General features: G+C 40.1%; 1 protein-coding gene across 7 annotated transcripts in view; it reads left to right on the top strand.

Annotated features, from left to right (window-relative positions):
- The window catches only part of Sanbr (SANT and BTB domain regulator of CSR), a 50,586-nt gene that overhangs the window by 22,475 nt on the left and 1,518 nt on the right, over nucleotides 1–26,593 (top strand). For 4 of the 7 annotated variants that reach the window (XM_051200667.1, XM_051200669.1, XM_051200668.1 and 1 more), the window contains 13 exons: nucleotides 669–792; nucleotides 1,474–1,530; nucleotides 2,808–2,960; nucleotides 5,459–5,604; nucleotides 7,679–7,778; nucleotides 8,432–8,464; nucleotides 9,653–9,752; nucleotides 11,911–12,002; nucleotides 13,049–13,077; nucleotides 13,217–13,290; nucleotides 14,302–14,390; nucleotides 17,316–17,407; nucleotides 18,529–20,191. In XM_051200667.1, the coding sequence (XP_051056624.1) occupies nucleotides 669–792; nucleotides 1,474–1,530; nucleotides 2,808–2,960; nucleotides 5,459–5,604; nucleotides 7,679–7,778; nucleotides 8,432–8,464; nucleotides 9,653–9,752; nucleotides 11,911–12,002; nucleotides 13,049–13,077; nucleotides 13,217–13,290; nucleotides 14,302–14,390; nucleotides 17,316–17,407; nucleotides 18,529–18,565 (1,126 nt within the window). In that variant the 3' untranslated portion in view covers nucleotides 18,566–20,191. Of the gene's footprint in view, nucleotides 1–668; nucleotides 793–1,473; nucleotides 1,531–2,807; nucleotides 2,961–5,458; nucleotides 5,605–7,678; nucleotides 7,779–8,431; nucleotides 8,465–9,652; nucleotides 9,753–11,910; nucleotides 12,003–13,048; nucleotides 13,078–13,216; nucleotides 13,291–14,301; nucleotides 14,391–17,315; nucleotides 17,408–18,528; nucleotides 20,192–26,593 lie in introns of those variants that run through there. The other 3 variants (XM_051200670.1, XM_051200671.1, XR_007835537.1) reach the window with 3 other exon arrangements.

Here is a 26,593-nt window from a genome sequence, read left to right as displayed (position 1 = left end):
CTACAGTTTCATGTGACCATAGCAAATTAGCGTATGCCTTTACTGGTTGTTAAAATGTATATATGAAGACCTGTCTGTATAATGCTGAATTTTAAATGCTGTTTAAAAGTAATGTAATAAACCATCATCACATTATCAGAGTATTTAGAAGCACTGCTAATTAATAACAGCACATCTTTCAACATGTACAGTTAAAATAAAGGTCTTAGAATTCATGAGATGGCTTGGCAGGCAAAGATGTCTGTCACCAAGCCTAGTGACCTGAATTTGACCCCTAGAATCCTCAATATGAAGGAGCAAACTGACTCCCACAGTTCGTCCTGTGATTTACACACACGTGCACACACTTGCACATGCCACGGCATATGTACTTGTACACACTCACATATGTAAATAAGCAATAAACAACTTTTAAAAAGTAAAAATGAAACAAAGGTCCTTTTAACCACTGCTGTTCAAATGTTTAAATTATAATATTTAGCTCAACAAAATAAGTATATATTCCACCTTTTCATATCTTCTTCTGTTGTCTGAAAATAAAGTGTACCTACTTTTTAGTGTAGTTCCCTACCACACTATCATTCGGAGAGTATTATTGCAAACAAGCCACATTTGGTTAAAACAAATTGTATCTCTTACTTAAAGTAATTGAGGGTTGTTTTCTTCAGAGATAAAACCTGGGATGTACATGAGTATTTGAATAGTCTTTTTGAAGAATTAAAATCTTGGAGAGATGTATATTGGCGGTTGTGGGGAACGATCAACTGGCTGACTTGTTCAAGGTGTTACCAGGTGAGGTTTTAAGGAAAGTAGTAGCAAAATAGTGGTCTGTTAGGCATTGTTATCTACCTTATTTCTTTTGCCATTTTGTCCTTTCTTCCTCTTGTGTTTATTGCTGGAACAATTCTTGTCAGACTGTGAGAAAAGCATCAGATTCTTTGTTATCTAATCCAGTTTTTCAGTGTAAAATATACAGAATTTTTATTGTTTTTATTTTCAGCCAAACAGTTTCTCGTTTGGGCCATATATTTCCTTAGAGATTCAGAGTCACTGGGCCTGTTGTCTTGGTTTTTTAGATAAATGTTACCTGCAGCCTACTCTGGCCTGGAGCTTACACTGCTGTCAGCTCCCTGGTGTTGTTGCTACTGCAGGTGTGTGCACACAGGTGTGCACCACCACACCTGGCTGCTCCCCTCCCTGTCCCAGTCCCAGGGCTCCAAAATCGGATCTTAAGCCATACCAGTGAGCTGTATTTCCAGCCTTGTTCATGGTTTTAATAATCTAAATTTATAGAAAAAGCACAAGTAGGTTAGTTCTTGAAGGCACACATGATTTTTTACAAAGTAGTCATTGCTAATCTTGCTGGTCTTACGTAAATCCAAGGTTTTTTTGTTTTTTTTTTTTTTTTTTTTTTTTACATCAAATCTCATATGAATGCCCTTCCTTTAGATTTCTCTCTGACTTGATTTTCAGTGGAGGGAGGAAGAACAGGTCATCAAAACCATCACAGTTTGGAATGTCAGACCATATGTAAGTCCTTCTCACTGGGCTAATCCTGGGTTTATTGAGGTATATCTTATAGATAGAGAGAAGTAGTCATTCATTTTGTGAGGTTGAGATATATATATATATATATATATATATATATATATATATATATATATATATTACCACCATCATTATTGTTCACCTGTGCTCCTTTTTAAATCAGCTCCTTCTTAATGGTTGACAGTCATTGCCAAACTTGTGTGTTGGATCTTAGTGTCTCCTTTTTCAGATTCTTATTAGGAAGAATCGTACAGTGCTTAATTACTTGAGTGGACCTTCTTTCACTCAGTAAAATGAATTTGAAATTTCAACATGTTGTTGCATGTCAGCATTCTCTCCTTTTATTGCTAAGTAGCCTTCTGTCATAAGAGTTACACAGTATGTTAACCACTCACAGCTGACACACATTTGTAGCTGTTCTAGTTTGGAGCCATTGCGAAGACAATTGCTGTAAATATTCCCAGACAGGTTTTCTTATAAACAAGGGCTTTTAGATCTCTTGAGTTCTAGAATTAGAACTGCAATATAATAATCTAAGTTAACATTTTCTAAATTTCCCGTGTCCTTTTGCATTCCTTTAGCTGTGTGTGAGCATGGTAATTGTTCCATGTCTTGATAACACATTTGGATATTTGCCATTGTTGTTAAATTGTTACTTTTGCTTCTGCCTTTGAGTTTGAACTTATATGTGGATTTGGAACCTATTTCATAACCATACCATGACAAGTTATTTTCTTTAATGACTGGAAGTTAGGCCATAGCTTTCATAAATACTGATACTAAGTTTCACAAAAACCAAGGAATAACCAAGTAAGGTGAAATTATTTGATATTTCACTGGAATTTTTAAAAAATTATTGGTCAGTTTTAAATGTAAGTGTATATACTAAGATCAGTTTTATTCATCTGGATTTTTAGTAAAGCCTTTTGATTTTGCCTTTTAGAAACTTCTTTGGAGTAAATTATTATGTAACTCATTGATTTTTGTCAGAATCCCCAGAGTTGGTAGCACTTATTATATGCCACCCAGTGTTAGTACATTCTCATCACCTCAGAAAGAACCTCATGCCCATCTGCTACCACTCGGTATTTCTGCCTCAAATCCCGGCAAGGGTTCATCTAATTTGAACCTCTATAGGTGGACCTATTCTGTACATTTCATGTAAATGTGACATGTGATTTATGGCCTTCAGAAATGTATTTTTGAGACATATGTCATTGTGGCATACTTGTTGATTTTTATATATTTCTTTCACCCAGGCCTTTCTCTGTATTGAATTCTCACATTGTCAGTATCACTCAGAAGTGGTAGTTTATGCCTCCACAGTAAGTTCACTGACCACTGTGGGCACTGGAATTTATCCCTGCTGTAACCAAAAGGTTCTTCGTTTTGATCCCACTCAGCTCACAAAGGTAAGATTTTTGTTTTAATCTTTGATTAAACTTTGAAAGTTTCATCTATCTATGTAATGTGTATTGATAATAGCTATCCACTGTCTCCCTCCAGTTCCACTTAGTGCCCCCACCCAACTCCCTCTCACCTCCCTGGCTTTTGTTGTTATTAATAAACCCTCTGCGTCCAGTTATTTCTGCCAGAGGAACTAAAGGTAAGTTTTGAACATTCCTTTTTTTTATATATAGTTCAGCTGCCCCTAACATTTTATGTAAAATCTTTTTCTTTTTAAGTGTAACTACATCAACATTAAAAAAAAAAAAAAAAAAAAAAAAGAACTCCACAGCTTCTTAGAAGTAACAGCAGTAAACAGTTCCCTTTCAGATCTTTTTTTATTTAATTACTTTAACAATTTCACACATGTATAATGTATCTGACTACAGTCATTCCTGCACATTCTCTTTCCTTCCATTCTCTCTGCTGTCTCCCAACTCTTCCTGCCAGGAAGTCCCCAGCGCACTTACTTTCATGTCCTTTTGTGTTGTCTTTGTATGTGGCACACTGGATCTAACCAGGCTTATTCGTATAGGCTTTGTTTAGAAACTCTACCAGAGCATGGATCAGTCACAAGTAACTGAAGACATCACTAAAGTCATGAGTAACTAAAGACAATGATTTTCTCTTATCCAGCTGTCCACAGCTGTCATTGGCTCTGCTGGGTGGGGTCCAGCTCCCCCTCCCCATCTGACTGAATAGTTACTACAAGTTTAGTCTTATGTAGCCCTATCAGGCAACCAGGACTGTTGTGAGATCATGAGTACCATGGCCATGTCAGACTCCCAGGGTTTCACGGTCCTCCCTCACTGTCATCCAGCTCTTACATTCTTTTTTGTCTCCTCTTCCATGACGTTCCCTGAGCCTTAGAAGATAGTTTATATTCACTGCTCTATCTGTATCTGTAGCTCCCCAGTCAGTCACACAGCCATATCTGTAGTTCCCCAGTATTTTTAACGGGAAAGCTGATCCTCTCAAGTGCTTGTTCAGATGTACATTTATATTTCAATTTATTTTCTGCACTTTTAAGGGGAAAAGTGTTAGATATTTGACTGCAGAAAGAGAAGTATAATTTGTAAACTATTTTTCATTCTTGAGACTTTAATAATAACTATAAAATGAAATATGATCATATCAACCTTCATTTCTCCCCTCCAGCTCTCCACATATGCCCACATGTTCACCTCCTAAATTTACATTTTTGTTTTTGTTTTGTCTTTTTGATAACCCTGTAAGTTAATTACTGCTGCCCATATGTACATGTGTAGCCATCCACTGGAGCACAGGACTCTTTCAAGTGGCCCCATGCTCCAAGATGAATGATTTTCCCTCCCCTATTAATTATCATCTGCCAGTTGCTCTTCAGTAAGGGGTAGAGCCTAAGTTCATCTAACCTCTCTGTGCCACAATTTAGATTGACTTCATCTTATACAATGTCTTAGTTAGTGTTCTATTGCTGTGAAATGATATATACTAACTGTCCCATCATTTCATTGAGACAGGACCAAGGCACCTCTCCACCCCCAAACTTCTGTGTCTAGGCTGAGCAAGGCATCTCTCCATATATAATGGGCTCCACTATTCAGTTTGTGCATTAGTGTTAGATCTTGGACCCACTGCCAGTGGCCTCATATATTGTCCTATTCACATCATTGTCACCTATATTAAGGGAGTCTAGTTCAGTCTTATGCAGGTTCCCATTTGTCAGACCTGAGTCAGTGATCTCTCACTAGCTCAGGTCAGCTGATTCTGTGGGTTTCTCCATCATGGTCTTGACTCCTTTGTTCATATTATGGCTCCTCCCTCACTTCAATTGTACTCCAGTAGCTTGGCCCAATGGTTAGTTGTGAATTTCTGCATCTGCTTCTATTTATTTCTGGAAGAGGGTTCAAGCTTCTCTGGGGTTGTGGATTGTAGGCTGGGTACCTTTTGCTTTATATCTGGTATCCACTTATGAGTGAGTGCATACTGTATTTGTCTTTCTGGTTTGGGGTTACCTCATTTAGGATGTTTTTTTCTAGTTCTGTCCATTTGCCTGTGAATTTTAGGATGTCATTGTTTCTTACCAGTGAGTAGTACTCCATTGTGTAAATATGCCACATTTTCTTTATCCATTCTTCAGTTGAGGGGCATCTAGGCTGTTTTCCAAGATCTGGCTATTACAAATAATGTTGCTGTGAACATAGTTGAGCAAATGTCTTTGTGGTGTGAATGTGCCTCCTTTGGGTATATGCCCAACAATGGTGCTTCCGGGTCTTGAGGTAGGTTGGTCTCTAATTTTCTGAGAAATTGCCATACTGATTTCCACAGCGGCTGTACAGGTTTTCACTCCCCACCACCAATGGAGGAGTGTTCCCATTTCTCCATATCCTCTACAGCATAAGCTGTCATTGGTAGAACTGCATTTCTTAAAAGATTTTTTTATAGTGAACCTACCTCTAACAGTGTCTCTTATGTCTGACAGGGCTGTAAAGTGAGGGACCACATGGTTATTGTTCATGACCAAGGAGAAAATGATGATTTGCTTTCTTGTCCAACTACTAGAATACTGGACGATCTGCACAAGCACAGAGATGTCATTGTTGTACCCTTTTTAAAAGATACAGTTAGGTGAGAAAAAAAAGAATACTCTTTTTTTTTTTAGCTTTGTTGGGTTGTTTCCATTTCATGATCCCCTCTCCCCAAGGGTTTCCCCATATCAGTAGTGCCAACCCTCCCATATTTACTATCTCAGAGAGTTGAGAGTTGAACTGAAGGGTTTAGGGATATAGCTTGGTAGTCCAACCACTGTTGACATACACACAGACCTGGTCTAATCCCAGCATTGCAGAGAGAGAGAGAGAGAGACAGAGAGAGAGGGAGGGAGGGAGGGGAGAGAGAGAGAGAGGAGAGAGAGAGAGAGAGAGAGAGAGAGAGAGAGAGAAAGAGAGAGAGAGGGAGGGAGGGAGGGGAGAGGAGAGAGAGAGAAAGAGAGAGAGAAAGAGAGAGAGGGAGGGAGGGAGGGGAGAGGAGAGAGAGAGAAAGAGAGAGAGAGAGAGAGAAAGAGAGAGAGAGAGTCTTAGTTGGGGTTTCTGGTTCTTCAATGAAACACCATGACCAAAAGGCAAGTTGGGGAGAATGTACTTTATTTGGCTTACATCTCCACGTTGTAGCCCATCAATGAAGAAAGTAGGGCAGGAACTCAAACTACACAGAAACCTGGAGGCAGGAGCTGATGTGGAGGCCCTGGAGGAGTGCAGCTTATTGGCTTGTTCTCTGTGTTTTTCACACTCTGCTTCCATATAGAACCCAGGACCACCAGCCGAGGTTGACCCCACCCACAGTGGGTTTGCCCCCACCCTACTCTGGGCTTGGCTGCAGCCTGATCTTGTGGAGGCGTTTCCCTTTGCAGCTACCTTCTCAAATGACTCTAGCTTGTGTCAAGTTGACATAAAAGTAGCCAGCATGGGCATGTGGGGGAGAGAGGAAACCCTCACTGAAATTAGGGTGTTTTTCACCAAGAACAGACTTATTTGACAGATAAAATAGAAAAATAGGGGAAGTCCAAGGGGAATAAAAAATTAACAAAAAGAACTGGAAACTAAAAGTGTTGAGGGTTTTTTTTGTTTGTTTGTTTGTTTGATTTTTCCAAGATGACAGTTTCTCAGTAGCTTTGGAAGCTGTCCTGGAACTCACTCTGTAGATCAGGCTGGCCTCAAACTCACAGAAATGTTTGTCTCTGCCTCCTGAGAGTGGGATTAAAGGTTTGTACCATCACTGCCCAGGTGAAATGTTGAAATTTTAAATCTAATTTTTGAAAATTTTGAGTTCTTTTCCTACATTTCTTTTCCCCTTCCCCATCTTACACCATCATCCCTGGGATCAAACCTTGGGCCTTAAACATGGTGAACAATCCTTCCACCACTGAGCTATCCCCAGTGCCAGATTGACACAAACAGGGAACACAGTTGAGATCATCTTTCCATAACTTTGAACTCTTAATACAGTTATTTTGTAAATGCAGCGGGCTGTCAGTTGGGCTAGAGGAATCTAAAAAAGGCTTTTCTTTTTTTTTTTTAATGTCAACACAGCAACCTTTTTACCACCTACCACCTGGCAGATAGGATTTTCCTAGTGTAACAGTGTGCCTCTTATGGAATGATCTGCTAGAGTAATTACTAGACATTAAAAGTCTAAATATCCTGGCATAGTAGGGCATGCCTTTAATCCCAGCACTGGGAAGGCAGAGACAGATGGTTTCTGAGTTTGAGGCCAGCCTGGTCTACAGAGCAGGACAGTTCCAGGACAGCTAGGGCTACAGAGAAAAACCCTACCTCAAAAAAAAGAGGGGGTGGGGTGGGGAATACTGAAGTGACGCCCTGAGTCAAAAACTAAAAATCTATTTTTGTAATGATTAGGATCAGGACTGAGGCCACCTGTAAGAACTTGTATTTCCTAAGCTGTGCAAACATCCGTAATGATGAGGCAGTCTGCATGTGTACAAGAGAACCATGTGTGCGGTGCCTAGAGGAGCAGAAAGGGTGTCACATTCCCTTGGAGCTGGAGAGACAGGTGGCTGTGAGGCGCAGGGTTAGTGCTGGGCTCCAAACCAGGTTCCTCCGCAAGAATAGTGTGTGCTGAGCCAGCCCGCCTGTAAATTGTGAGAAAGTGAATGTGTCTCTATAAAATGTCCTTTTCATTCAAGTGACCCCGGGGCTGGCTCCTGTGATGAAAAGGGCCTGGAATATGATGTTTTGCTGGAACCAAATACACCATGGGGCCCCAAAACTGGGGAGCTCAATGCTGTGAGTAACTTTTCTATGTAATGTATATATAAAACTACTGATGACATTTTTTCTTTCAAAATTAAACTGATTATCCAAACATGATGCTATGCTGAGTCAATAAAACTATAAAGAGTGATAAGTAATATATTATTTGATTTCAAAGAATTGATAACTGATAAAACTTTAGGAAAAAAAACCTTACCTTTAGGTTTACCATTGTGTATCTGTACCATATTTTATTTATCATTCATTTGCTGGTCAACATCTACTCTTGTTCTATTTCCTGACTTTTGCAAGCAGTGCAACAATAAACATGACTATGTGAACATCTCTGCAACATGTCTAGTTGGAATTGATTGGTGATTGGTATATAGAAGGTGCTGTTGCTGGGACATGTGGCAGTTGTGGTTTAGTTTGTTGAGGACTCTCCATGCTGGTTTCCATAGTGGCTTCACAAGTATAAGCCCTGCTAGCAGTAAACCAGATTTGCTTTCCCTGTGCCATCACTGGCAGCCATTGTCATTGCTTTTCTTGATGCTAGCCATTCTGAGCAGGGGTTTAAAGACTGCCTTAGAGTATTTAACCCTGAAAGTGAACCATACTTGTAGCCATGAGAAAAATAAGGAGGCTGCCATGCAGGTTTGTTAATCTGTTGTCCCTCTGCCTTTCAGTTCCTGTCATTGAAAAACTGGACTCTGCAGTTGGTAAGTGAGCCTTTGGATCCGGTTTCTGTGGACTTCTTGCCTCCATGTTGAAGTTTGATAATAAAATCTTCCATCTTAATTTACAAACTTTTATTAAATGTCATCTTGTCAGCCTTTCCAATTTCATACTTACTAAGAAATACTGTCAGTTAAGGAAAGATAGAGCCTGATGCAGTGACTCAGGCCTGAAGTCCCACTGTTTGGGAAGCTGAGGCAAGACTCTCGTTACAAGACTCAAAAGAAAAAATATGTGTGTGTCACAGTGTTGGGGTACCCTTGGAGGCCAGAAGAGGGTATTGGGACCCCTGGATCTAGAGTTACCAGCAATTATGAGCCACCTGGTCTAAACCCTGGAAACTGAACTGTAGTCCTCTGCAAGAGCCAAGAGCAGAAGATGTTCTTAACCATTGAGCCATCCCTCCAGGCCCTGGTTAAAAGATTTTTTTTAAAGTCACCTTTAAATAACCTTTAGGGACTCGTTAGATGACTCAATAGTTAGGGTGCTTGCCAGCAAGTCTTCCGACCTGAGTCCAAGCCCTAGGACCCTAAAGGTGGAAGGAGAGACCAGACTCCTGCAAGTTTTCTTCTGACCTCTGCACGTGTCCACATACTAAATAATTAAATAACAAATATGAACACATCACATTTATGATATTAAGAAAAGTCTAGTAAGTTTTTTGTTGGACATTTTGTTTTATTTTATGTTTGGCTTCACAGATGATTTTATATTGCCCAGGCTGGCCTGAGATTTGCTATGTAACTGAGGATGACTGAATTCCCGATCCTCCTGCCTTTACCTTTCCAGTGCTGGGATCACTGGCGTGTATAACTGAATTGTGTTTGTTTATTTTGTTGTTTTTGAAACATATTCTCCATGTACAGAACAGGCTAGCTTCAAATTTACCACACTTCTGCCTTGACCTCCCCAGTGCTGATATTACCATACCCAACATTTCATTAGTCCATTTTTAAGTATTTTAATCTGTATGTGTGTTTGTGTATGCACACATGTGCATGTGTGTGCTGGGAAGAGATGTGCACACACACGCCTGCTGAGCCATCTCTGCAGCCCCAGTGGATGAGTTGTTACTTGACTCATCCAAGAAAGGAGGTGAGTGTGTTCTTCAGAATCCATTCATGCCATAGCAGTGTGAAAGTGGTGACAGAGATGTCTTTCTCTGCATTTAGAAACAGCAGTCATTATTTTCAGAAGAGGAAGAATACACCACTGGATCTGAGGTCACTGAAGATGAAGTTGGTGATGAAGAAGAAGTGGCCAAGAAACAAAGTAAGGTCTACTAAGTTAATACAAACCCTCAGTGTTGATGGAGGGCTCCACCCTGAATCTTCCCACTAAGTTAGAATGAGCCCTCACTGTTCATGGAGGGCTCCACTCTGAATCTTCCCATGCAAGGCATGGGTAATGCGTATATGTCTGGATCTAAGGTTACACTGAGCAAAGAAATGGAAAGGAAGCTCCATGAAGATTCCCTAACCCAAGCTGGCCTAATGGTTGTCTCTTAATTGTTAACCCATTTCTATTAATCTGTGTGTCTCCACATGGTCTTTGCTTACCAGTGATGCTCAAGGCTCTTGCTTTCTCGACAGCTACTGGTGAGGCCCTGTCTCAAATACATACATGCATACATATATATATGTATATGTAATAAAGAAAGAATAAGAGAAAGACAGTCCTTTATGTTTGCCCATATACTAGCCATTTTCCTTCTCATCTGCATTAGCATCTGATGATGTTTTCTATTCTATAGGGCTGCCTTTATTTCCTGTTGTGCAGGTCTATAAGCAAGGAATGGCTTTCTTTTATTTATCTTTTTTAAAAAAAATCTTACTTTTTAAAAATTTTTGTCTAATGTGGCTTTGATATTCTCTTTGTGTTTATGTTTTTTGTTTGTTCTTTGTTTTTTGTTGTTGTTGGGGGGGGTTGGTTTTTGAAACAGAGTTTCTCTATGTAGCCCTGGCTGTCCTGAAACTCACTCTGTAGACCGGACTGGCTACAATCTCACAGAGATCTGCCTACCTCTCGTTAGACACAGACACAGAGTCATAGGTGTGTGTCCTAAGTGCCTCTGTGCCTGTGGCCAAGCTGACAAGGAAGAGTAACTGTCAGGGCCAAGAATCTGAGCAGAGTTGTCATTAGACATCAGGGTTCACCTGATCCAAATCTGCCCTCTGACTCCCTAACTAAGCTGTCTGAAACTTGAGGTATGTACAGTTCAGAGAGCTAATTCAGTCAAAGCCACAGAAACTCCCCTGTCTCCCAAGCATGGTAGCCTTTTAGGGTCTAGGGTGTCTCATACTGGCAAATTAAAGTTGAGCTTAGTATTTGGACAGAGTTATACTCCTACTCCTTTATCTTTGCAGCTTTCCTATTGCCTTGCACTTCATCATTTCCTTCCTGGGGTGAGTTTCTCCCCTGTGGGAAGTATTTTCAGGCTAGAGGACCTCAAATTCTCGGTTCTTACCTCAACAAGTTTTCAGATATAAATTGCCCAACTCTGTGCCTAGCTTAATTATTCTCTAGTACTAACAGATAGTTTTAAAAACTTTTTGTTGTACTGACATCACTGAACTTAGAAGGAATTGTCCATCCCCATACCATGTCATTACCATTATCATGTAACCTATTATGTCTTCTAGCAAATTGTAATTCTTGATCTGTATTATTAATTTTGCTGCTTCCTACCATGGTATCTTCAAGCTCATCATATATGCATCATATCTTACAGGTTCCCCATGCACAGTAGGGACAGAGTTTCCCTTTGGAAAATGTCAGAACAAACTTGTGGGAATACTACCCAAAGAACTGTAGGAGAGTTGCCAGTATATCCTTCTTGCCTTTCCTTTTGTTTCTGGAGCATAGCTCCTCTCCTCTTCCTGCCATATCCAGATTCCTCCTTACTCTTGGCCAGAACAGACTCAGGGATATTGACTTAAGAAGGCCACTGTCCAGAGTATGAATTGTCCCGGCCCTGCTTCCCATGATCATTCCTGCCTTGCAGTCTTCCTGAGCAAAATTCATTTTGAAGCTTTTGCATGTGTATTTTATGTGTCTGTTCTCTGTCTCTGTTCCTTATTCCCAAATTACATTTTTTTCCCTAGGTGATAGTAATTTGAGGGGTTTTTTATGGGTTTTTTTTTGTTTGTTTTTGTTTGTTTGTTTGTTTTGAGACAGGGTTTCTCTGTATTGTTTTGGAGTCTGTCCTGGAACTAGCTCTGTAGACCAGGCTGGCCTCGAACTCACAGAGATCTGCCTGCTCCCACCTCCCAAGTGCTGAGATTAAAAGCGTGTGCCACCAACGCTTGGCGTGTTTTGTTTTGTTTTTCTTAAAAACAGATTGTTGGTTAAGTTTTGTTCCATATAGATGTATCAGTGACATTGGTGGGGAGTGGAATTTATGTTTCTAATATTGTCCTTTCTTTTTCAGGGAAAAGGGAAAAGCCAAAGAAGTTTACTAAGCAACCAAAAAAGCAGCTGTCTTCACCCTGTTCTCAAAAGAAAGAAAAGGCGCTGGAGAAGGTAACTGAATGAGCTGATACAGTTTTTTAAAGTTACTTAAGAAGTAGACAAGCCACAGATCCAAACAGAGTAATGAATAGCACGGTGGTGCTAGCGATGTAAATGAATGAGGATCTAGAAGACACAGGGACCATTGGTAGATGCAAAACAGTTCATGGCTTAGTGTGCCATCCTTCCTGTAAAGAGATGGGATGTACACAGATTGTCTTCCCTGTGGATAAACCCTCTGTATAGAGCTGCACACACAAATTGTTTTAAGATTAATTGCTCCTTTGACACTTTTATTACATATGCTAATTTTAACTAATAGTACACATTTATAAACAGTAAATTTAAAATTGAAGTACATTCTGTATTATGACCTAAAAATTTGCTGTTGTTGTCCTATGCCATAGGAGAGATAAAATTCTTGAACTGACAGAACAGTAGTAGCTGTAGGTAACTAAAAAGAATCCCTGAGTTCCAAAACTGAATAAAAGGCTAGTTCTAAGACTAGATCCATAGTTACTTTGGATGGAGTGTACATTCATCTTAGTTTATTAAGAACTACAGATGTATGGATGGGTTGATTTTTCAAAACTGCTTAAGGTTCCAAGTCCAAGTATCTCTCTCTCTCTCTCTCTCTCTCTCTCTCTCTCTCTCTCTCTCTCTCTCTGCATAAGTTTCTTTTCTGACCCTGTTTTACTATGAAGGTCATATAGTGCTTGTTTCATTCACTCTTACAGACCTTGTTGATGCAAAGCGCATTTGTTTTATTTATTTGTTTGTTTGTTTGTAAGACAGAATCTTAAAACCATGAGCCCTGGCTCACCTGAAACTCACTATGTTGGCCAGGCTGGCCTTCACCTTATGGAGCCCTGTGCCCCTCCTGGGAATGAAGGTGGGACCGCTGCTCCCAGCTGTTGCTGCAGGCTTAATGGAGTAACAGTTTTAGATGCTCTTGACATAGTGTCTTGACTCAATAAGTGTAAATTGTTCTTTTAATTAGAGCACTAATCAGTAATATGTTCTGACTAGATATTAATGTTGTCTTCTTTATCTTTTAGTCAACTTCTAGAGATGTGTCTCCTTTCGTGTGAGTATTTGTTCTTTGCTCCGAATGGAAATCCATTCTGTGTTTTGTTTGGTTGGTTCTTGGTTTTGCGACAGAACCTGTGTTGGAAGCATGCTCTTAAGCAGCATCAATGCTTGTTTCTGTTCAATTTGTCCAATAGTGTGAGCATGCAGAAGAATAAGTGGGATGCCACAAGATCCCTGCGATTCAACCAGGATGCACAAAGAGAAGATGGTAAATGCATTATCTGAGTAACACACAAGTGAGGTATAAATAACAGTGTTTGCATTATCATGTGTTTATCTGGGGGTGGTAAGTGCAGGTGAGTGCAGGCACTGTTAGAGGCCAGAAGAGGGTGTCAGATCTTCTGGGGCTGGAGTTACAGGCAGGTGGGAGCGGCCTGATATGGGCTTGATAATGGGTGCTGGGAACCAAACTTGGCTCCTCTTGGAGAAGAGTTTGTGCTCTTAACCACTAAACCATCTCTCCAGCCCCAAGAATTGTCTTTTATAAAGTGTGCTCAATAGGATAAGAACACACATGTGCACATTCTCTTGGTACCAAGCAGATTTTGATCACTAAACCATGCAGTGGGCAGTGTGTTGCTTATGTATCTGTGACTAAGGTCTCTTTTTTACATAATACTTTACTGTAAAAATGACCACATGTATTTTAGGATATGTCTTAGCCTCGTGTTCTTACAACAGAATACTCAAAGGTTAATATTTTATAAAGAAAAGAAGTATATTTAGCTTACAGTTTTGCAGTACCAGAAGAATCACCTTGGCTGTGGTGAAAGCTTCCTGGCTACAGTCCCAGCATGGTGAACGGCACTGTAGGGAGCATGTTTGTTTTTTTTTTTTTTTTTTTTTATCAACCTAACCTTACATGAATTAAATAGGGTCACACAATAACTGCATTGATCTCTTCTAGTTCTGGGGGCCCTAGTAACATAACCACCACACCCGAGCTCTTAAAGGTTCCAGCACCACAGTAGGGGTCAGACTTGGACCACACAATCCTTTGGGTGACATACTCAGCCACATCCAGGAATCTGAAAGACAACACAACTGTCTGTGTATTATCCATTTGCTTCTTGCTACCTTAAATTCTTCACAGATATGTAGAAGTATTAACCTGAAATAAATAATGAAAGATATTCTCATATACCTTTGTTGATTAGTCTTTCTAGAAAAAAATGAAATTATGTTATTCTCATGAAAAATAATGCTCTTTTTTCTTCAGATCAGCGGCGGATGTCTGAAATTACAGGGCATCTAATAAAGATGAGATTGGGTGATCTGGACCGAGTCAAGTCAAAGGAATCAAAAGAAGTAAGGATTATTTGCCAGTGTTCGATACTTATGTAAAACTTTCCTTCGTAATTTTATTTCATCATGAAAAATAGTTAACTGTAATATTAGTTAGGGTTTCTTTTGCTGTGAAGAGACACCATGACCATGGCAACTCTTATAAAGGAAGACATTTAATTGGGGCTCACTTCAAAGGTTTAGTCCATTGTCATCATGATGGGACCATGGAGGCATGCAGGCAGACATGATGTTGGAGAGGTAGATGAGAATTCTACATTTGCATCTGCAGCAGAAAAGAGTGACACTGGGCCTGTGTTGAACATTGAAACCTCAAAGGCCACCCCCAGTGACACATTCCTCCAACAGGGGCACACCTCCTGATAGTGCACTCCCTGTGAGCCTGTTGGGCCATTTTCATTCCAACTACCACAAGTTTATACTATACTTGTGTAAAGTGTTCCTTTCTTGTTTTATTTTTCACATGAAAATATAGAGATGTTTTTGAAAGGGTGTTGAAGGAGAATCTTAGATATTTTTATATTCTGTGTCAGTTAGCCAAAATTCATACACAAATTTCTTGTCATCTTCCATTATCTGTGGTCCATAGGGTCTCTACATCATACATGATAAAGCATGTTATCCCTACAGTGTCACTGAGAGTAGGTTAGCTGTGCATTGTTGGCCAAGTGACTGTGAAGAAACTGCTGGGTCTCATCACCTTTGTGGTATTACCCAGATATTGTCCTTAAGATAAAATGCTGTCTCACTGAAAACCAGGGCTACATGCACTTGTCCTCCCACAAGAATTAACTGTCAGTAATAGCATCATGTGTCAGCAGTGTCTGCACTATAAACGCACTGGAGCTCCTACCCTAACCTGTTTTGTACAATTTTGCTTCCTCATTGGGGCACAAGTCCCTTAATCCAATCACCAACAGCAAACGTAAAATGAAATAAATGGGAACAGGATAGGGTGGGACAAATAAAAGGAAAATTCAGTTATTCATTAAATTCGCAAAGGAAAACAAGCTGTGACCTTTAGTTAGATGAATCTTCCTTAGTGAAAGGGCCTGTAAATTATTAAATATACAATCATTTTTAATTCCTTAACTTCAGCACTAAAGCAGGATCCACAAAAGAAAATTAGAATTCATCAAAATTTAAAATTCTTCTTTAAAAGCACCGTAAAGAGAATTAAAAGACAGCTAAGCTAGGTGATGAGCTAGCCAGAGCTATATAGTGACACCCCATCTCAGAAAAAATGGAAAGAATTAAAAGACAGTTCATAGTTGGGGAGGAGGTGGGCAGCCTGATCTACAAAGTGAGTTCCATGACAGCCAGGGCTGTTGCACAGAAAAACCTGGTCTCGAAAACACCCCCTCAAAAAAAGACTTTTCATATCCAATAATAAATTGTGTAAAACATTTGTCTGATAAAAGGGCTTGTGGGAAAGGAAGAGGAGAGAAATGTGGTAATTAAATTATAATCTTTAATCCCTTGGGAGGCAGTTCAAGGCCAGCTACGGTAATGTGAGACCATCTCAAAGTAACAATGGAGGCTGGAGAGGTGGCACAGCACTTACAGGTACTAGCTACTCTTGGAGAGGACCCATAGGACCCATGTTCAATTCCCAGCACCCACATGCCTGCTCAGAACCCTCTGTAACTGCAGTCCCAGGAGATCCAAAACCCTCTTCTGGTCTGGTATGCAGGTATGCAGCCAAAACACCCATGCACACAAAATAACAAAGTAATTTAAAATAATAATGAGTAAAGAAACCAAACATCCTGAAGAAAGGGATACAAGAAAGCATGAAAGTGTAGCATCATTAGTCATTAGACGTACAAACTAATGTCTCAATGAGATGCTGAAAGTTCTGAAATTTTTGTTTAGGCACTTGTCAGGATGTGAAGCAAATGGAATTCTCCTAGATGATGGCTTGTAGGAGTTGTGGGAAATAGTTTGGCAGTTTTTCATAAATGCCATGCATTTTAGTGTCATTATTCATAATTGAGAAAAACTAGCAAGTCCCCAAAATGATGTCCTTTACCTGGTAAATATGACAAAAATTCTGAGATTTCTGAATTTAAAAGGGCTAGAAAAGAGATAGAGGAAGCTTGACTCAAAATGAGGTGTATGGTCACCTGTAGTCTTGGCACTCAGGAGGGTGAGGCTGGAGGGCAGTCACATTGAGCATCCCTACTCCCCAGGCTTAGTGGGCATTGTCCTAGCTGCTCAACAGTCTCACTAATAACAGAGCTGGGCCCCAGGCCCCTGCCCTTTCTTTTCTCTCTGATTTCTATAACAGCTCAGTAAACCGTTTTCTTTCAAAGAACCCTCAGGTTTAAGGGTTTTTGGTTGCTGGGGGTGTAATTATTTATAGAATGCTCACCCAACATGCTTACGGCCCTGGGTTTGATCCCTAGCACAAATAAATCAGATGTGGTGGTGCAGTCCCCATACTGAAAAAAGGTGGCTACATAGTAAGTTCTTGGCCAGAATACACGAGACCTTCTATAAGGGGTGAGAAGAGTTTGGGTTTAGCAAATAAAGTATACACATTTTTAAAAAATTAAAATATGCCGGACATTGGTGGCACACGCTTTTATTCCCAGCACTCAGGAGGCAGAGGTAAGAGGATCTCTGTTCTCTGTGAGTTTGAGGCCAGCCTGGTCTACAGAGATGGTTCAGGACAGGCTCCTGACACAGAGAAACACTGTCTCAAAAAAAAAAAAAAATTTAAATAGTGGCTAAGAGCTGCATGAGGACTGGCACTCAGAGCCAGCTGTGTTCCTATGCATTTGTCAAAACCCACAACTATGCACTAAAAAGCCTGAGTTTTGTAGATTAAAAATAAAATTTCTTTCTAAATTTGGAAGTGTATCTTGTTATGAGTCAGTCTTTACTTCCTTGAAGGTAACTTAATTTTGCTTCTTTATCCCACAGTTTGCGGGAGGTATTTATTGTAGGCTTGAAGCGCAAGTCAAAGCCTCTGCGCCTGGCAGCGCCCGGCAGAACAGCTCAGACAAAAACCCCAGGTAAATAAGCAAGGAGCAGCAGGTGCCTCTGGCTCTGCAGAGTAAACCACATGAACACTAAAGCACACAGTATGACTTCAGCTTCTCATTTCATCAGATAGCACTGATTTTTAACAAGTCGGGAACACAAACTTTTATAAACATAAAAGTTTTGGTATTTTTTAAGTTTTCTATTTATTGAGTCAGTTTATCGCCATTAGAGTTGGCGATAAAAATGAACACTGCAGGGGTTGTGGAGTGTAGCCTAGAGGTAAAAAGCTCTCCTCGACCACTCAGGGCCCTACATGTGATCTCTAACACCAAATAATAAATTAATAATAATAATAATTATGCATTAGTAGTAATAGCTACAGTGCAACTATGAGTTGGCAAAATGTCATACTCTGTGTAGGTTATGTGTTAGTGTTACTTTAGGAAATCATTGGATCTTCCTGTTCCTTGTTAATTTCTCTCCTCCCCTTTGGTAGTGTATTCTCAGGCTATGACCAAAGAGAACACTGCTCATCCGCATTTGAAGTCTCTTGAATAATCGACTGTCCTAAGACTTATTCTGCCTGAATGGTTGGCAGGCCTGGTTCAGTCGACCCTTTTAATGGGAGGCAATGGTGTATCTCATTCTTAACCAGAAAGTCCCCTATGGACAGTAATATCTTACTTCTCTTAATAAATTAACTGGTAAGTCTTGTGCCATTTGCCATCACAGAGGCACAGGACTTAAGGTACTGAGATGTGAACCCAAGTATTAGAGATGCTAATGTGCCTAGGCTTTAGCCCTGAAATCCACAAAGCTAAAAGATCAGGCTTTCAGTCGCTGTGCTGAGTTCATCTAGCTGCAAGTTTTTACTTTTCTCACATTCTAAATGTTCATTTGTTTCCCTGAAGAAACTATAATGTGTTTCATTACAGTACTGGTCCTGACCTATATATGCAGAGAGACCTATATAGTCTCTCTGGAAAGCAATCTGAATTCCAGATTGCATCCCACCACGGGTTTAGAAGGTGCTTGATGAGCAGCGCACAATCTCAGTGAATGTTGATGTTGTCAAGCAGACAAACAAGGCAGCAACAACATTCTGTTCCAGAGTCAGTCTGACTTTCTTTTCTCTTTAAAAAAAATCTAGGTCTAAAAGTCGTTTTGGTCAAGGGCGTCCTGCATAAAGCATCCTAAAATATAAAAAGAGAGAAGGCACACTCCTGGACATCTGAAATTGTTCATTTCCTGAAGACCTTCAAAACAATGACTTCTAGGTGTTTTACTAGTTGTTCCTGTAAACCACAAAATCATGCTGAGACAAATATATAGTTAGGCTTCATTAAAATCTAATTGTAAATATAAATTTTCTTATATAAATTTCTCTTTGTATAGTTGTAGGCTGTGTAGAAAACAACTACAAACTTTACGTCATTAAGATTCCTAATATTTGTTACCCTTTGTTTATTTGAAAGACAAGAGGCCTAAATTATCAAATGACTGAATTTTGGTAAGACCTTAAGAAATTTAGGGAGACTATTGGTAGTATTACTGTGCATGTATGCTCATCACCATACTTTTTGAGGACTGTCCAGTCTTAGGTGTAGCATTGAAAAATGAATGTTGTACAATGAAATGTCCAGTGATGCTAATATAAGTTGGTGTGAGTTTGAGGAGTGACAAATCTGGAAGCTGTATTAATAGAGTTTCAAGGTGAGGTCATCCCAGAGTCATGTTGGTCCAGAAGGGTTTGTCTTTTCAAGTTAGTATGTGGAAAGTACAGAGTTAATCCAACTTTTGTTTCTTTAGGTTTTTCATGCTTCTTTGTTGGTCACCTGACCCTGAATGACTGGTCATTAGCCTCTCCTCTGTGAAGACAATGACATTCTGAATTTCCTAAAACAGCCTAGGATGGTTTAGGGTAGAATCATTTCAGCTCTGTGCAGTCACTCTCTAAACCATTTCAACAACCCCTTAAACATTATGATTGCTAGTTACTTTAGAGGTGTCTTACAATTTCCAGATAGATTAGATAGCTGGAAATTTCATACATTCAAGAAAAATAAAATAACTATTTTATAAATCAGGTTTTTTTTTCTTCTAGCCAGGTCTGTAGTAAAGCCAGGGGAATGTAAGCATGCACTAAATTATGTGTTGGGAGATTATAAGTCTCTGAAAACCATAAGATAGATACACACTATTTCTACTTCAGTTTTCCTTTGCCTTTCCTGTTCAGAGAACAGGTCTTGATAATATGTAACAGGACAGCAGTTTGAAAAGGAAAGTTCAAGTCTTATACTCAGTTCACATAAAAATTACAATTTCGGTGTATCTTTTACTTGCTATGTGGAACTCAGTTATTTGATAATTATGTTTTTAATATCTGGATATTTTTGTATGTATATAAAGTGTTTTTCAGTTGTCTTGATACTGTGGAAATAGCCTATGCCATATTTTTTTAAGTGTTTCTTAGTACATGATGTGTAAGTCTCACACCTTTCAGTTGCCTCCTGTTGTGATCATTGTAATCAGAAGGAAATCTGCTCTTTGGATTTTTACTATGCGAAAGTGCACATTGCTTCTCCCCCAAGGGGACTGAACTACTGGTTGATACTAACAAACCAGACTTTATTACAATCTGACTCTATACAGAATATGTTTTGTTGTGTCTGTCTGTGATACATGGACAGATGTTTCTTCTGCCAAGTACTTTAAGGATTTCTTTACATTAAATCTGAGTTTACACTTCTTTAATTGAAATAAATGGCAATAACAAAAAATGTGGGGAGAGTCTCTCGATCTGGCTCATTCCAGTGTCTGAAAAGCCTGGAATTCTCTACATTCTACATATTTCTCTGGAAAATTAGCTATGTTACAAGGGGAAGTTCTGAGGTTTTATAGTCATCATTTGAGTATGGAGGCACAGCCCATCACTCTGGAAACTGAAATTTCCCACATTCAAGACACTGCCTGAGGACATTTAGCAAAACATTTAAAGGTTGAAATACTACAGAGTGTCTGGGCATGTGGCCTAATAGTAGAACACCTAACCTGGGTGCACAGGAGTGCCTACGTTTGATCCCATTAGCAAGGGTGAGTGGGAATAGCGCATGAAAGATGGTCTGGCCACAGTGCCGGCTGCACAATTTCTTCATTGCATTTATTACTTTTCTCTGGAATATTTAGTCAGGAATTGTATATAATTGTTTTGGAAGCTAAGGCTGAAACTGTCATATTTTTGCTAATGGCAAATGTAAATAAACATTAAAAAGCCTTTTGTCTCCAAATCTGGCAATAATTCTTCAGCCAACCTCTAGCTATTATTGTATAACTGTTAGGCATCTCCCAGGCCAGAGGCACTAGGTTGTCTAACAAGTCCAGTTCCAATGGGTTAACTTTTCCAGTCTTCCTAAAATCTGGTCTATAGAGGAAGCTAATCCTAGGGCAATGTTACAGAATTGTTGGGAGTGAGTAAATTAATAGGTGTAAATAATTAATACAGTAATTTCTGGTTTATAGTAGTCTCTACATAAATATCATCTATTGTTGAATTGATATTAATATTTGTTTGAAAGGTATTTTCAAATTCTTTAAGGTGAAAGTTTATTGTACCGCTACCTTTAATTTGAATTTCTAAGGGGTGTGTGTGTGTGTGTGTGTGTGTGTGTGTGTGTGCACGTGTGCATGTGCATGTGGTTAGGAAGAGTCTTTGCTTAGCCATTTTGTCAGAACTGCCCCCAGCCCATCTGCTAAGTTAGTTGGGCAAGAATGCCCCCTCCCACACTGCCCACTCTCTGATTACCACCCATGGGGGATGAGGGTCCTTGTTCTGCTACAGGTGATGTCTGGCCACCTGGCTCATCCTCGGCCAGAATCATCCTCCCCAACTTCTTCCCTGTATTTTCCGTTCTCTGACCCCACACTGCTCTTGACAGCAACTTCCTCCTTGTTTGGCTGTGCTCAGAATTGAGCCCAGTTTCTACGTGGCTTGGTCCCTGTGCTTTCACTGCATTCCTAGGTGATGGATGGAGTCTGTTGTGCTTTAACAGGTTCCATTGGTGGTTTTCTTTAGCAGTGTGTAGTGTTTGGATCTAGAAAGGAAGCACCCGGATTTGTTTCTCTTTATCTCACCTGCCATATCTTTTACAGAAAGTTCTACAAAAGTTTTTGACTCCCTGGCTGTCATTCCAACTTCCTGTAATGTTACACACAAAGCAACTCTAGTGCCTTAAAATATGAGTAACTTTGTATTCATACTTTAATATTCACAAATTGCTACTCTGCTTTAGTCTCATCTACCCAGCAACCAGGATAAACCCAGCCTCATAGCTTAGATTTTCAAGTTCCTTCTGCCCCCAGCTTCTCTTACTGACCACATCCCAGCCACTTGCCCTTCCCAGTGAGTTAGAGCATTTTCACTTTTATAGGAACTGTTCCCATCGTCTGCAAGGCTGTCTTATAAACGACAATGGGTTAGATGTCACTTCCTCATGGGAATCCTTTCCAATGCCCAATGTAAAACAATACTCTCAGCCATCATGGCTTGTTTCTGTGTCTGACATTATGGCTGTGATACAGTGCTTGTTGATTTGCAGTGTCTCCCGTTATAAAGTGTGAGCCCCAAAGAACAGACACAATCTTCCTGACTACTTAGTGTCCCAGACTGTACGATGATTAGAGGAAATGACACCAAGCTGTGTCTCTCTGGAGGTCACCTGTGGCTTGTCTCCCTGAGGCCTGAACTGTCTCAGAATGGCAGCACTGTCTTTCGGCTCTGCTAGATTCTCCTCATCTCACGATGAGTTTTCAAGACCAATCTGTCCTCAGAGAGAGACACCAGTTCCCTGTAGGCCAACACCAAGTTAGTTCTGCTATAACCTCTGAAATCAGCTTAAGTTTAAGTAAAGTGGCATTTTAATAAGCTTCAGCCATGGCCACTTGGTCTCTCAACAGCATTCTAAACATGGATGCTTGAGCAATAAATAGGCACTAAGCATTTTAAATGGAGATACCATAAAGTTATAGGCATCTCTCAGTCTCACCAAAGTGATTATTTTTGGAGCTTCCATCTTACTCCTTTGAAATGTAGTCTCTCATTCGCCTGCAGCTTGCCATTATCCTGCTGAGTTGATGCTAGAAAGACTCAAGACTAGGGTTACAGGTACACACAACCATATTTAGACATTTATGTGGGTGCTAGGGATCTGAACCTAGATCTTTGTGATAGCTTAAGCAAGCATTCTTATGCACTCAGCCTATATGCTAGCCCACCTAACTGAATGCCATGCAGTCCTTTTTGTTGCTGTTGTTGTTTTGAGACAGGGTTTCTGTCTGTAACAGCCCTAGCTGTACTGAAGCTAGCTCTGTAGACCAGGCTGGCCTCCAACTCATGGAGATCTGCCCGCTTCTGCCTCCCGAGTGCTGGGGTTAAAGGTGTGTGCCACCATCACCCCACACATGCAGTCATTTTTTAGCTTATATTTCATCCACTGTTTTCTTACTTATTCTGTACAAAAATAATATTTAGAGTTTGGGAGGTGGATCAGTAGATGCTTGGTGCATAAGCAAGAAGGCTAGAGTTCAGCCCTCAGAATCTGTGTAGAAAATAACATAGTGCCTTGTGCTTGTAATCTCAGCAGCTGAGGAGGCAGATCCCTGGGCCTGGGTAGCCAGTCAGCCTAGCCTTCCATTAAGAGAGTGAATAGAGCCTAGCTTTCACACATCTGAACACATGTATGCTGCCACACATCTGTGCAGCACACACATAATACACTCATATTTAAAATAGTAGTAAGCTAGGTGTTGGTGGCCCATGCCTTTGATCCCAGCACTCAGGAGGCAGAGGCAGGTGGATCTCTGAGTTCAAGGACAGACTGGACTACAGAGCTAGTTCCAGGACAGGCCCCAAAGCAATACAGAGAAACCCTGTCTCCAAAAAACAAACAAACAAAACAATAAATAAATAAAACAAAAAATAAAATAGTAGTACAGAGAGAAAATGATGAGCAGGTTCTCAGAGATGACACCTTTGAGCTCCACCAGGTGCACGTAATGAATGTGGGGAAAGCAGCTGAAAACACATCTAAGACGGTCCACACACATCAAGTACATGCGTGCATTCGCAAACATAATTACAGTAACACTGTTGAAGACAAAGTTTTGAGAAGGATAATTCATCACTCACATGGAACCCCGCTAAGATCCACTTAGCAGAAGCCATGGAGGATAAAGGCAGTGCTCAAAGAAGATCCTGTCATCCACAGACACGTTCAGCAAATTTGCTGTCAAAGTCAACCTAGACAAAAGAATTTGGGCATGTGTGTACGTGTGCAAGTGTATGTGTGCATCACCATTGTACACAGGACACTTATTATTTACTTCTCTATGGGTAAACAGACCCACATGTGACAGCTTGTCTAAGGGTAATGGCACACACAAATAATTTTGCCGGCATACTTGGTGACACTGTTACATGGAACACATAGATATTCGGCCTGACACATAGTGGACACTCAGAAAAGCCACTGTTACCCAACTACAGGAAGATCCAGCCCCCATATAGGAGGTGGTGCTTGTGCTCAAATCCTACATGACTCACCTCCCTATTCTCTGCATCGTTCTGCACCCAGGACATTCACACAGCCTAGCAAGGCTAACAGTCTCCAGCTTTGTTAGAACTGTTCTGTATCTGTAAGAAACCACTGAAACAAACATGGCAGTTTACATGGCAGTTAATTTTGAGTGAAGTTGTTGATTGTTCTTACCTATGATTAATGTATTTTCTCTAATTAACAAAATTAATTCTTCAATAAGAAATGTGTCACCTTTCCAAATTATCTTACATGAGGAATAAATGTGAGAGAAATACTTATTGGGTTCTGCTTTAGCCACAGTCACAGGTAATGTGTGGAAGAAAGCTGATTCCCTTGTCGTTATTGGAGCTAAGTTTGTTTTTGTTTGTTTTTTAATGATGCCTCATTTTGTCTGCAAATAAGTGTGGTACTCGTCTAATAGGGACTCAGAAGCTGGGGGTGGCATTATATTTGAAAGATCACAAGTGAGCCTTGTGCAAGTGGATTAAGAAGTACTTGGTGATGTTTGACATGGTGATGTTAAGTTACCAGCACAAACATCCACCACAAATGTGCTAAGGAGCATAAAGGAATCAGGACATCATGGACTCCAGTGCCAGGGCCTTTCCTTGAAGGGCTGTGGACTAGGCTATGCGTGCATTCAGTTTTCAGGGTTGGCTTTATGTAAGTGATCATGTGTGACCTGTCTGTAGAAGGAAAGCAGAATTCCGTGGAAAGAGCAGATGGGAGAAAAATTGCTAAAGTAGAGAAGTTGAGAAGGAAGAGAGAAATGGAATGAGGAAGGCTACTTACAAGATTACTTTTAAATTTTATGCTCTTCAAAAGTCAGAATTGCCCATTATGAGATCTGTGAATTTGCATATCTACAGGCTTTATAAGCAGAGTATATAATTGTCCTGGAAAAATAATGGATAAAAATGTTTATGTGGTCCAAATGAATTAAGATAAGTCATAGCAGACAGATCAGTGCAAACACTAAAACATCAAAAATTCCTTTCTGCAAATACTTTTATTAATTTAGCAAAACCACAACCTCTACTGTATAAAATTAAGTTCCAGATTACCTAGCCTGCTACATTTTGCACACTGACCTGTGTGGTTGCCTAGCCTACCATCCTCATTCTTCCCACCAAGGTGGGCGAGGCACACAAATGTGGGAAACACAGGGCAGTTACCCCAGCATGTCCAGAGATGCTATTCAGAGATGGGACAGAGGGATGGCTAGAGAGAACACAGTATCCTAGTAACGCAACAGAACAGACATCTTATTGGAAACAAAACATTTCCTGTCACAGATAACCCTTTACTTCTTCCTTTCCCAGAAGTAAACATTTCATTTAATTTTATATTTTGCATCCATAATATAATAGTGTGTGCAAACTTCATGTAATGACCCTCATACTATACATACACATCCTTACATAGATTCTAAATTATACCTTTTAGAGTAATTATATTTTGATACAGGTATGTTAAACTTACATACAGCTACTATGTAAGTTTATGAATCTAGTTTATGAATCTCCTAAAATGCATTCTTCTGTTTCTAGTCCATAAATGTTGATATTATGTTTACAGCTCGTTTTTTTGGTTTTTTTTTTTTTTTTTTGGCAGTCTTACTATGTGGCCCAGTCTGACCTCAGGCTTGCTGCCTGCCCCAGGCTGGCTTCTAACCCATGATCCTCCTGTCTCAGCCACTGGAGTGCTGGGTTCACAGATGTGCCCCGCCACACCTAGCTTCAGTTATTTTTTTCCTCTTAACATTCCAGTAAAACCCTCTGAACATTGTTTTGTGCATATATCAGCTGATGGACACAGTTTTTCTCCAGAGTTCTTCCAGCATAGGCTCCTACCAGCAGCACGAGACGCCCTGTTGGCTCAGCCGAGACAGTCCTGTTGCAGTGATAACACAAGTCTCAGCAGCTCTGTTCATGCTTTGCTCCTGAAGCTCAGCTCATAGTCACTAAGGGAGCAGGCTGACAAAGGCTCCATCTGACTCTCGGTTTTATAAAGCAGGGAAAGACACTTGGCAGGCCCAGCTGCAGTCCATGGAGTTTCTGCACAGAAATAGGCCTGCACGTTTAATGGAGCCAAACAAGTCCTGTCATCAGTCTTAACTTCATAAGCATCCCATTCCTACCCTGAAGATGTTAATATTCATGAATTTTATTATAAACATACAGGTACTGACAAACTACAATTTTCTTTAGTCCAGACAGAATGAAATAGTGTCCTTGTTTTTGTTTGTATTACTTAGGGAGAGTAAGTGTATAGTTAACATGTTTATTGAACACTTGGATTTCTTCTCATTCTTAATCCATTTGTGCTAATAACAATTCCTTAAGCTAATATATAAAGAACAGAAATATATTTCTCTTAGCACTAGAAAACTGTGCTATGTCCTCATGTGTCAGAGTGTGGAAGACAAGCTCAGTGGTACTGTCTCTGTTTAAAGGGTTGTAAAGCTGGATAAAGTAGCACATACCTGTAATCTCAGCATTCAGGCCACAGGGTGGCAGTTTGGAAGCCAGCCTGGGCTACACAGTAAGACTTTACCTTAAAAAAATTATTAACACTGGCAAATTGATAGCAACTGAATATTGGAGGAGACAGATTATTAAA

The sequence above is a fragment of the Phodopus roborovskii genome, unplaced genomic scaffold, assembly GCF_943737965.1.
Source record: "Phodopus roborovskii unplaced genomic scaffold, PHOROB, whole genome shotgun sequence".
Lineage (NCBI taxonomy): Eukaryota > Metazoa > Chordata > Mammalia > Rodentia > Cricetidae > Phodopus > Phodopus roborovskii.
Note: the sequence above shows the minus strand (reverse complement) of the source record. Positions and strands in the feature narration are given on the sequence as shown.